General features: G+C 32.1%; 1 protein-coding gene across 2 annotated transcripts in view; it reads right to left on the bottom strand.

The window, feature by feature from the left end:
• sax (type I BMP receptor saxophone) overlaps positions 1–12,201 on the bottom strand; it is a 46,764-nt gene that overhangs the window by 10,444 nt on the left and 24,119 nt on the right. For both annotated transcript variants that reach the window (XM_035362518.2, XM_085819490.1), the window contains 2 exons: positions 10,714–10,963; positions 3,310–3,440 (listed from right to left, as the gene is read on the bottom strand). In XM_035362518.2, coding sequence (XP_035218409.1) covers positions 3,310–3,440; positions 10,714–10,963 — 381 coding nt within the window. The remainder of the gene's footprint in view (positions 1–3,309; positions 3,441–10,713; positions 10,964–12,201) is intronic.

The following is a 12,201-nucleotide window of genomic DNA, read 5'->3' as shown; positions in this document are numbered from 1 at the left end:
TTGAAATGTAAGGGCACGGGTAAATAAAATTTATAACAAAAGGAATCCAAAAGTTGCAAATGATCTTAAAAAATAGGTTTTGAACACAAGACAGAACACAGAAACATCCACGTGGCAGGAAAGAAAAATGCAGTCCTCACTAAGCACTATGATTATTGACTGTGATGCAGCATATGTGCCATCTGTCCATGCATAGAAAGAAGTCATTAATGACTTTTGGCATCATGGCCAAATTTATCTTGCAGAGTGTGCTGATAATTGCTACAGGGTTGATGATATAATAAGTGACAGATAACAGTGGTAATCACTGACCACATTACACTTCCTTAGAAGATATGGAGTCCTGTATAGCAGCCAAGCATTATATCTCAACAAATATGAACTCTTCTACCTTGAAATTGGTACACCAATCTTGGAAAGGTAATCCTGTCTTTCCCATCTTTCTGGAATCATTAATTGAATTACGCCAGTTTTCATTTGTAATGCGTATTTTATTTCATCATCAGCTTTCCAGCCCTTCTGCTTTTGGCACTACAAAGTAGTGAAACAGCAAATTTTCACCACTGGTCATACAAATACAGTCCCACTGCACTAGCTATGCAATTGGGCCTAATTTTAATGGATAGCATTCAAATGACAATCTGGAGGGCTCTTACCTTTCCTCTTTTATCCTCAAACCATTGAGAGGATGTTTAGCTTGACAGTATGGTGATAAGTCATAGCAAGTGATAAAGGAATGCATATTGCTGCCAATATATAGCAACCTTATGGAGTTTTTGTAGAAGCATAGAGACAGCTGTCAAGAAATAGTACACATATTTTAAGTCTTGAAATTAAGAACAATTTTTGTCTGATTGTCCTTGATGAATGCTAGGAGAACATTTAATGTGCAATGAAGATTGGCATCATGCTATAATTGTGATCTTGTTCCTTGCTTAGCAGATTTTACTGCTGCATTGCATGTTCTAAAAGTTTTAGCCAGGTTAACCTTATTAAGGCATACCATCGAATACTCATTAATCCAGACAATATTATATGTACACCTTTTGGTTTATTCAAAAGTACCTGTATGTAGTTCGGTTTATGCAACACACCCGCAACTTTTCAGTGTTTTATAGACAAAGTTGTACGATATTTAGGTGTTTATACCTTCACTGACGACTTGCTCATATCCTTTTAAGATTCCAAGGAACACTGCAGGCATTTGAAAGTCTTATTTTCAAAACTTCAGGAATATTGACTTTGCATAAATGTTTTAAAATGCACCTTTGGCAAACATCTATTAACTTCTTAGGTTTTAACCTTAGTGAAAACGGAACTGAACCTCTTACTGACAAAGTAAATGCATTTTTGATTTCTCTCAACCAACCACTCTTACTCAGCTCCACTGACTTTTAGACATGTTTAACTTTTACAAATGCTTCATACCTAGAGCAGCACACATTTTTCCTCCTTTAATAAAACTGTTAGAAGGGCACATCAATGTTCAGGATCCATCCACATGGTTAAATTGGTATGAAAATGCCAAACAAATTTTCACTGCTGCTAAAAATGATATTGCTCAGGATACACTTTTGAGATACCCTATTTCTGAAACCCAATTAAACATCTGGATAGATGCTGCAATCAGCTTCGGACATCCCAGCTGGCAGCATTCTTACGCAAATGTCTCAAGAAACATGAACACCTATACTTTTTTCCTCTGTGAACTAAATAAAAGTCAACAGAAATGGACTACATATGACAGGGAATTATTTTTAATTTATTCTGTGATAATGAAACTACAATGCAAGAGATATAGGGAAGGAATGTTCAAATCTATATAGATCAGAAACCATTACTATATGCTTTTAAGCAGAACTCCCATTAATGTTCACCTTAGCATTTCACTATTTAGACTTTATTTCTCAGTACTGAATCCATAAGAAAATCTCCACTCTTGGATTTTCAAAAATGTTTCAAAGCTCAAAAGCATGGTTCAAAGGTATGAAACCTTCTGAAAAACAATACATCATCTTTAAAGTTGGAATTCAAACTTTGCCAATACGCTGATGAAAACGTTCTTTGTGACACCTCTACAGATTTTTCTCATCCTTTTATTCCAAATTCCTTTCGCAGGCAAATCTTTAATCCCCTGTACATCCCATCCAGAAATTTCAGCTACGGCAAAACTCACTTGTTTTCATTATGTATATGACATCAAAAACTGATTGAAATCTTGTGAACCTTGCCAGAGATCGGAAATACACAGGCAAACTAAATCTCCACTAAGTACATTTTCTCTTCCTGATGACCTTTTGATTTTAACAGCTTCTCCAAATGGCCTGAAGACATTCTTATCCCCGACATGAAAACAAAACCTATTTGCAGAGCTATTTCAACATATGGATATAACGTTTTGGCTGACCACAGTCATATCAACAAACAGACTAAGGTTCTCAAGTGAGATCTGCAATGTTTACAGTGGTTAAGTGGTTACATGCATTTTGAGTACAAATAGAATTGCGATGACAGCCTATCATCTAATGCGAAATGACACTGCTGAATGCTTTCAGCAACATTTAAAATCCTTAATCAAGGACTGGACTAATAACTGGACTGAAATACTTCCAGTTGTTTTGCTCAGTATTTGGACAGCCATCAAAGAGAATCTACAGACCTCTTAGGCAGAACTGGTTTACAATACAACTCTCAGGCTGCCTAGTGATATAATATTGACATCAGCATCTCTTCATATGACATTTAATTCATCACTGGTTTTCATCATAGAATGTTAGGTCAAAATGCAGGTAGGTGAGGTTCAGAACATATTTCTCCTGCCTACAATAGGAATGGACTGGAAGCTATGGCATTATTTAGATTGTTATGTTGAAAGATTTCTGAAGCTTCCAGGAAATCTAAATCAAAAAGTGCTTCTGACAAGCAAGGATTAATAATTTCTGTATACAAGGTACAAGGATACAAGCAAGGATTAATAATTTCTGTGTTTATGATTACAACATTTTGATAATGTTGGACTTGTTCCAATAAAATTATAATCAGCTATATTTTTATCTTTGTTATTTTTTATAGCAAATAATCTTTTTGTTTATTTTAGACTGTTCAAAGTTATTTTCCTTAACTATTACAACAGTTTTCCATAAAATGCATTGGAGTTTTTTTTCCCCCACCCTATTGAAATTATCACCAGAATTAAGTGTTGATAAAAGTTGGTAAACAGTTATTAGATAGCCTTCTGTACATATTTTATATATGCATGAAAAAATAAGAAGAAATCATTAATCAGAAATAATTAAGAAAAAAAATTACCATATCTGATGACCATCGATTGGGGATCACAGGTCTTTGTTGATCAATACAAACTACTTTTCGCATATCCTCAAAACTGGGATCACTAGGCACACAATCGTGAAATGGAGGATGATATTCTTCAGCAATCCCTAAGGAAAAGTGTTTATTAAATATAAAATTACTAAAATGTTACATGTATATTCAAGTATACATTGAAAAACACTTTAAATGAATTTACAATAGGAATGGACTGTATAACTTAAATATCAGTTATCATATTTCTTAGTTTGTATTACTGTCTCCTAAAGCAGTAATTTTTGTACATTTCAAGTGAGGTTGTCAGAAGCACCACAGAAATGAAACATATTTGAATTTATGAGAAAACTTACTGAAAGGAAATATTTCGCTTAACTTATATTAAAAAAAAGTAAGAAGGAGGAGAGGAAACACAAATGCTAGATGCTACAATTAATTTAATACATGCCTTGAAACACTACACCTCTCAAACTATGAAGGATTAAATTTGCATGTACCAAATCATCCTTTTTCCCCGTTTTTTGTAGCATGTATTTGTCGACAACTTCCTGGGAAGATAACTTCACACAGATACTGCATATTATTAATGTTGGATAATGAGCTTCGTATGTATTTTTCCCCCCTCTTTGTGGCTTGCGTTTTCAAAGCATGTGTTTCATAACATCAGGTTAACTTGGGATTCAATTTTGAAATAACATACAACAACTCAAGTAAAAGGGTAATGCAAAACCGTAAAACTTTTTTACAATGAAGTGGAAACATTGAAGCTGGCAAATGTACTCAGTACAGAGTTTCACTTATAATTGTATGAGAAGTAGCTCATTACCATGTAACATGTTATTAGTTGTTTACCGAGATACAGGATATGCATTCGCTTCATATTACCACAGTTGCCACAAAATTCAGTTTTCCCTGGAAGTAATCACCAAAGGCTTACCACAGCTACATTCAATTCCCATATAATCTGTCATATGTTGTTCCATTTCATCATTTCTGGCACAATGTCCTACATATCAACAGGCTCTATCTTCCTGCTCTTTGAGCTGTTTACTAGTGCAGATAAGGCATTTAATTTCATGCTACCATTTGTTTTTACCCAGATTTATTAGATAAGGCAGCAAAAATTTGCATATACACAGGCATACAAATTCATTTAGCATTTTCTGCATACATATTAATTGCTTGGAAGTTCTGGGAGCAATAATGGCCACCAGCAGCCGAGCAGTAAAGTTGATCAGCACTGGTAATTCGGTCTGAGGTTCAAATCCCAGCGAATGGGATGGCTGCATGGACATTTTCATGATTTTCCCTATGTGTAATGTGCATACGAACCAATTCCCTCAGATAATCCTCCATGAAGGCATCTCTTCCCTTAGGCAGATAGCCTTTGTGTGCTTTGTTGCAATTAAATAAACCAAACTAAACTGGGAGCAATAATGCTGTCAGAGATATCATTAGATGCTTGATGGAGTGTTTATATTTACTTCCATTGTAAATATAGTTCAAGGATGATATTTTGGTCATTTAACAGACAATAAATACAAATGAGTCCACATTTATTTAATGTTTAAAAAAGCCCCATACAAAATGCCTATAAATGTACAGCCATGGATAAAACATACACAACAGCAGTTCTTAAAAAGCAACTGAAAATTATAGCGAAGATAAAATGTTATATTCATTGATATAAATACTAAACATTAAAAATATAAACACTGAACATAAATAAACTAAAAATACAAAATAAATTTTGTATTTTGAGAAACAAAAATTTACAAAATAAAACATATTTAATACAGTTATTTACAGTTCCCATCTGCAGTCAAAGGTTCACTGATTTTATAAAACATTATTAATCAATCTTAATTTTAGTAATCACCAATAGTTCATATCAATAATCATAGTGCATTAACAAGATGCAGTTGCCTTAGAATTCACTGTTCTAGTTTATTATTTTCTTTAAAAGAGAAATGAGTCAGAAAAGTTGTCATAAAACTTACTCTTAGTTCACATATAAAATATTTTACAGATTTACAAATGTGCTTAATCATCTCACAGAATCTACCATGTGCAATCCTTTTCCATTGCCATGTGCAGTGGTAGGGAATGGGACTATTCGCCACTGCCGTTTTTCAATTGGCAGTGGCATCCGACCGATTTGCCATCAAGGCATATTTTTCTTTAAATGCTTATATTATAGCTTGCCAAGCAAATTCCTAGGATTAAAACTTTTTGTATAATATATAAAATGTTTTTGTATACAATTTTATACAAATATATTGTTATGCATGACCTAACTTATACATATATTTATCTATATTAATATTGATTTTAAGAAAGTAATGTGCTAACAAGGTTACAAAGTAATTCCATTTTCGACTAAGATTTCATAAAAATGTGAATTTCCTGCTTGCATGAGTTATTTCGCTGAACTACCTAATTAAAATTTCAAAAAATTTTGATGAATCTTGTAAACACTGCATCTGCATTAATTTTATAAATGATATTATAACTTGCTAAGTTTAGCCCATAATTATGAAATGTGATAATTTTGTTCTATTTGATACTGACATAATTTTCAAACTAACTAGGCATAATTTCTCTACACCTCATATTTGCAAACAATGATAAACACTATAAGCAACCTTTATTACATATTCCATTTCTACAACAGTGAAAGTTAATTTTGAGGAGTGCAATGACCATTATAATTCCAAACCTACAGCTGTGCAATTTTTCTTACTTATAATTTTGAATTTAAAAACTGAATTTAATCTAAAAATCATAGCTGCAATTATATCAGGATATTTAAGTACAACACATGATACTTATTCAAATGCATTTCTATTATGATGTTATTAATGAAGAAAGTTTAATAAAATACCAATCAAGAATACACAAATACTTAAAATACTTTATCAGGTCAAAGATATTCTTAAAAGTAGTTTTTAATTCAAAGCAAGTCATATATTAATGAACAATCTGTGCTTCCTCCCCCCAAGAATGTTTAATATTTCTTCTTTTTATTTATATCTATTAAAAATCTAAAACGTGCTTCACATATCAATTTTGCAAATAAGATTTTCAATATTTTAGAGCAAAAAATGATTTATGCAATGCACATGGTAACTGGTAATATTATTAACATTTAAAAATATTCATAAATATTTAAAAAAAGTCTCTCTATTGCAGGTCTCTAAAGCTTCTACAGTAGATATATTATTTTGTTCCTAATGCAATTTTCTTCATGAAAACTAATATTTGACATTTAAAATGCCAATATTACACACCTACAAATCAGAAGAATACATATTTAGAAGTATTTCAAGTTTTTTTTATATTCAGATTGGAGACAGAATCTACTCTTTTGGGGAATTAAAATACTAAAATTTAAAATTCCCTTATAGTTAATAAAACATTTGATACTCTTCTATTGTCAGGACCGGATTCAGAAATGTATGTATATATGCTTGCATTTATGAATGTATGTGCTCAAGTACGCATGTGTATAATCTGTATGTATGTATGTGTATACACACACACACATAAAGGCACATAGATGATTATACACATGCATGCATACATATATTTCTGAACCTGATCCCGATAACAGAAGTACCAAACATTCTTTTAAATGTAAAGTCACACAATATAAGATTCGATTACAGATTGAAATTCAAAAACACGATTCAGTGGTTTCAGTTATGATATTAAAATGACATATTTGTTTGCTTGCCAGTCAAGGATGAGAAATTTCCTATTCCTCATTTATTGTTTCAGAACTGTTGTCGACTCTGATTAAATTGCACTGAAAACTTTTTTTTCTAAATTGACAAGAATTTCTTGTAGTTCTATTTAAATATTGTCACACAATTGAATTAATTTAAGGGGACTATTGATTTCAATTGTAAAATCCTGCTTAATGGCAATGAAAATGAAAATAATTTTGCAACTAAAAACAATGCAATTAAAAAATCAGACCATTTCAATACATTCAAGAATATATAAAACCCCAGAAGATGATTTCTTATGTTAATTCTTCATTATTCCTAGTGCATGAAGTAAAGGTTTTAATAATTTCACCACATGCATAGCAGATTCATGTCTCTATATAATAACTGGGACAAAGTTTTGTCAGAGATTCTTTTCCCAAAGATGAGCCTAATTTGATATACTTTTTTGCAAACTAGGCGTATACATAAAAGAATATCATTTTTGTACCAATCCCATACTTACAAACATCTTTAATGTGGCATGCTTCAGAAAATGGCAAATTACAAGAATGAGAACAATGCATTTATAGTGGTGAAAGAAATCTTTCTTTCACTTTAGCATGTACTCTTTGAACGTTTTGGATATGGCTGTGGCTCATCACAAGCTTTATCGCTCATGTATTTCAAATCTAAGCCTTACTGATGTCAAATTATTTATAATGGCATTAGTCAGATCTCTGCCTGTTGCCATTTTACATACCAAATGTAAAAAATTTACTCCTTTTATTAAAAAATTTACTATTAAAATATTTTTTACTCCTGGAGGAGGATTTAATTTTAGCTGATGTGTTGGTATAGGTATCTGAATTAGAATCTAAAGTACTTGTTAAAGTAGAACTTTGTCGATGAGTTAAGTTTTAGCATTCTCGGGTTGTCGCTCATCATCGCTTAGTATATGACATTTCATTTTGCATTTCAGCTTCATGGTAATTTAAAAAATAATTTAAGAAGGAATGTTGCCCCTTTTTACTCATTTTGAAATTTATTGAATCGACACAGATTTCCTGACTATGCCACTTTAAGTTTTTTGATCATAAAATTAATAATGATTATTATTACTGTATTGTGTTATGTTTCACTAACACTACAAGAGAAGAACAAACCAAGTCTGGAGGTCCAAGTCTAAATAAAAGATGAGATGAGTGTGCTCATTTCAGCAATCTACAATCTGATACTCAGAAATGTTTTAAATGAAAATAGGAAAGAAGGTTCATGAAGTAACCAACACCAATTAACTAAGGATAATACATTCGCATTTTCTCTTCAATAGCACCAATGGATGAGATGAAAGCAAGCACTGCTGAAGCAATGCAGCCATGGTCATAAACGAGCCCAGGTGCCCATTCCTTTATTTTTTGTTTCCAATGGCTATTTTGGCAAATGAGATCTCATGTGGGGCTTGAAGCTCAACTTAAAGAGGTTAGCAGCAGGACCCTAACTGGCTCATCATGCTCTACCAATATAGTTTAAGTCTGGATCATTTGATTAACACACACTGATTCTGCAGCCCATTTTTAACAAATGTGAATAACTTCTTTACTCACATTCAACCTCTTGATTACTGCTAGACATATTCAGACACTTCAGGAATTAATTACTTCAGCAATCTCTTTCTGAGGTCTAAATCATGCATGCAATAAATCTGACAATATTTCACAGTTTTTAATGCATTTTCTCTGCAGAGAAAATGAACAGAGAAAGCTTTTGCCCTGAGAGTACAAATTTTTATGTAACTATGTGCATCTCTTGACAAAATATGCAGAAACTAAGATTAGAGTGTTTCACTGTAGAAGCAGTATTCCTTTTATAATTTAAATAACCTGACAAAACACTTAACAATCTTCAGAAGAAAAATGTTATAATTTTTAGTACTTCTTGATTATCTACACCCCCTGAAAAGTATTGCCACATTGGCGAATGTGCCACATTGGCAAAACAGGCAACCCATGATATCAGCAAACTGCATTCATGTCGCAACTTAAAGTTGCATACACACACATCAGATGATTACCAATTTCCACTAATCGCCAATGCCCACCTTCTAATTTGACTATCATTAGCATTTGTTGCATTGGGTGATTTTGTTTTTCTTGTATAGAACCATAATGGAACTTTGGAGTTTTGTCAGCTGATGAAAAGGGAAGCATTGCATTTCTTCAGAAATACAGCATTTTGTTTAATCATACATAATGCAAAAATTTTCATTCCATGAAACTGTAGTTCATAAACAATAAAATTTTATGGGTTAAAATTTGTGCTCTGATGACAAATTTGTGCAATTCTCTGATGTTTTTGATGTAATCTATTTGATTACTATGTACATGGGAAAACAACAGCCAAATTCGTGAATTTCTCTGATATTTTGAAATGAAAATAGCAAATAACAAAATGGAATACAAATGAATAACAAAAATGGATCACTGTGTACATGGAGAGAACTGACAGTATGCAAGTACCAAGCTGTGCTTGATGATTAATTTTTGCAGTTCAATGATGATTTTTTAAACTATAACAGATCGCTGTGTTCATGTGAACTGTGGGAAAAAAAATCTGAAAGGCTTTCCAATTTTATACTATACCCAAAGAGGTCCCCCCCATTTACCTACACATACACATTTCAAGAGCATTTGATCTAATATACCTTTGGCCTAAAATATTTGAAACAGCATATCTTTAGAATTTCCAATAGATAGTCTCGCACGCTGGAGATAAAAATGTCTTTTTCTGTACAGTGTTGCCATTGCTCGCTTTGAAATTATCGAGTTTGTTAATAAAAAATTTGTTAAAGTTTTACAAAATATTAAACAGATAATAAAACAAATTCAAAATTCAGGCTTTCAATTTTCAAATTCAGGCCAGGTGCTCAAATTTGGGTGGAGGACTTCGTTATTCAAAGTTTGATGGCTCTAGGTAGCGTTGTTTTTTCACAAATCAAGAGACATACATACATTCATGCAAGATTTCTTCATTATTTAATTTCTTTAAATATATTACAGGGCAATAATAATTGTTTGCAACAACCTGAAAAGTGATGAAATGCTTTTAGTGATCTAATGCAAAATGACATTTTAAGACTAATAACCCTTTCGACTACAATACTTGTTCGAATAACAGAGAAGGCATGGTTGTAACTGTCCATCCCTTCATAGGAGGTAATATTTGCCACCTAATAGGTGCCTCCAGAATATAATGGCCACCACTTCCAGCCTTAGGAGTGGTTAATGTAGAAAAAAGACAATATACTGCCTGCTGTTTTAGACAAAAGAAGCAATAAAAAGTAACCCTTCTAGGCTAACGTCCCTTCGGGTTATCAAAATAAAAGAGCAAGTGTTTTATTATGAATGTCTCTCGCATTTTTAATTTTTTCAATTGGTTGCTGCTTATGTTATTCTACGCTTTCATTTTTGAAAATGGCTGTTGTTTTTCATGTCTTAGTTTCGCAAAAAGATTAATCGTTAATGTTTGTGGGCTTTTCAGGAAGAAGATTCAGATCATCCGAAAGTATTATAATTTTGTTGTTGTCGTTTGCCATTTAAGAAAACAAAATTATAAAACAATTAACATAGCAATTACAAATACATACCCACATAAAAATTTGTCATATTTCACTTACCACCTGTCAAACAACGTAAACACACTTCCCAAAGTACAAGTCCAAATGCATACATATCTACTCTCCTGTACGATTCAAAAACAGCAGGATTCATCTTTTCTTCCAACACTTCAGGTGCCATATATCTTTTTGTACCCACACGGTAATTCTGCGCAACATTGGTTTTACCAGTTGTCTGTGTGTGGGTCACTGCTAAGCCGAAATCTGCTATCACACAGGTTCCATTCAGTTTTACAAGTATATTTTTGCTCTGCAAAAAAAGAAATATTTTAAGTGCATTAAAAATTTTTATGATGATTTATGACAAAGTAATTTGATACATCAAATACAGGAAGATATACAGCTTAGGAGACTGATTACGGCAAAGACTCAAAAGTACTTTCATGGAGGAATTTCTATAAAAAATTAATTTACATTTATGTTGCATATAGAAAAGAATTTCATATGCCAGCACATGATCTCCTATGTGCCATCAGTTCCATGTCTTAAGAGTGAATAAGCAGAATAGCAATGAGCTTTAAATACTTACTATCACTTCCAGTTGATAGTCAGTAAATAAAATCTAATTTGTTTATAAACTTTATGGCTAAACAATTTTCAAGCTTTGATTTGAAAATATCACATCAACCATTATATAGCCTCTGGTCATATACTGTTTTGGATTCATAAATCAATGACTTCACTATCACAAATTTTTTAAAAGCAGCACATCTTTAGAGTTCCTCATACAGTGTTGCCATACATTTATTTTTATATTAGGTATATTATTTATATTTACTCTATTATTTCTTTGAAAATAATGCACAGCAATAACATTTGATGGCAGTACCCTTTTATCTGAAAAGTGATTCAACACAAAAGTGAAACGAACTCAAAACTGAAGACTGAAGTAATACATTTTATTACTTCATAAGGATAGCACACCTCCATAATGAACTTATTCTCCTTGCATTTAGCATAATTGCAAGAATTCATTTAATGTTTATAAATGTAATATGTTGTTCTCAATCATGTACCTATTTCAAAGACCAAATTTGAGAAGTCTGGGAGTATATTACCTCATAATATATCTATAAAAAATCAGTTAGATCTTTTCTGGTTTATCAATTTTCTTTTCATTAATAAAAAAAAAAAGTTTTGAATACTAAAACTGGTTGTCTCGGATTATATTTAAATTACATTTTTCATTAAAAACTGTTACAGGCTTCATGTAACACACCACTTCCAGTAATCCATTAAAGACTGTTAAGAGCTTCTTGTCAAGTACCAGCTCCAGCTGTCAAATTTTATCCAAAATCTCATCAACTCTTTATATGAGAGAAGAAAGCTCAAATATGGAAAATGGAAATTCTTGAAAGTTTGACATAAAAGTTATGAATGAAATCATCATCACACATACACATAAATGTACAGGCAACATTTTAAAAATGTATTGTGAGGACCCTTATCCCAGCATATTAAATGAAAACTTACTATTCAATTTTCAGA

This window comes from Stegodyphus dumicola, chromosome 6 (genome assembly GCF_044657685.1).
Source record: "Stegodyphus dumicola isolate Sdum_Otavi_A_Nest chromosome 6, ASM4465768v1".
Classification (NCBI taxonomy): Eukaryota; Metazoa; Arthropoda; class Arachnida; order Araneae; family Eresidae; genus Stegodyphus; species Stegodyphus dumicola.
This window is presented reverse-complemented; position numbering and strand designations above follow the sequence as displayed.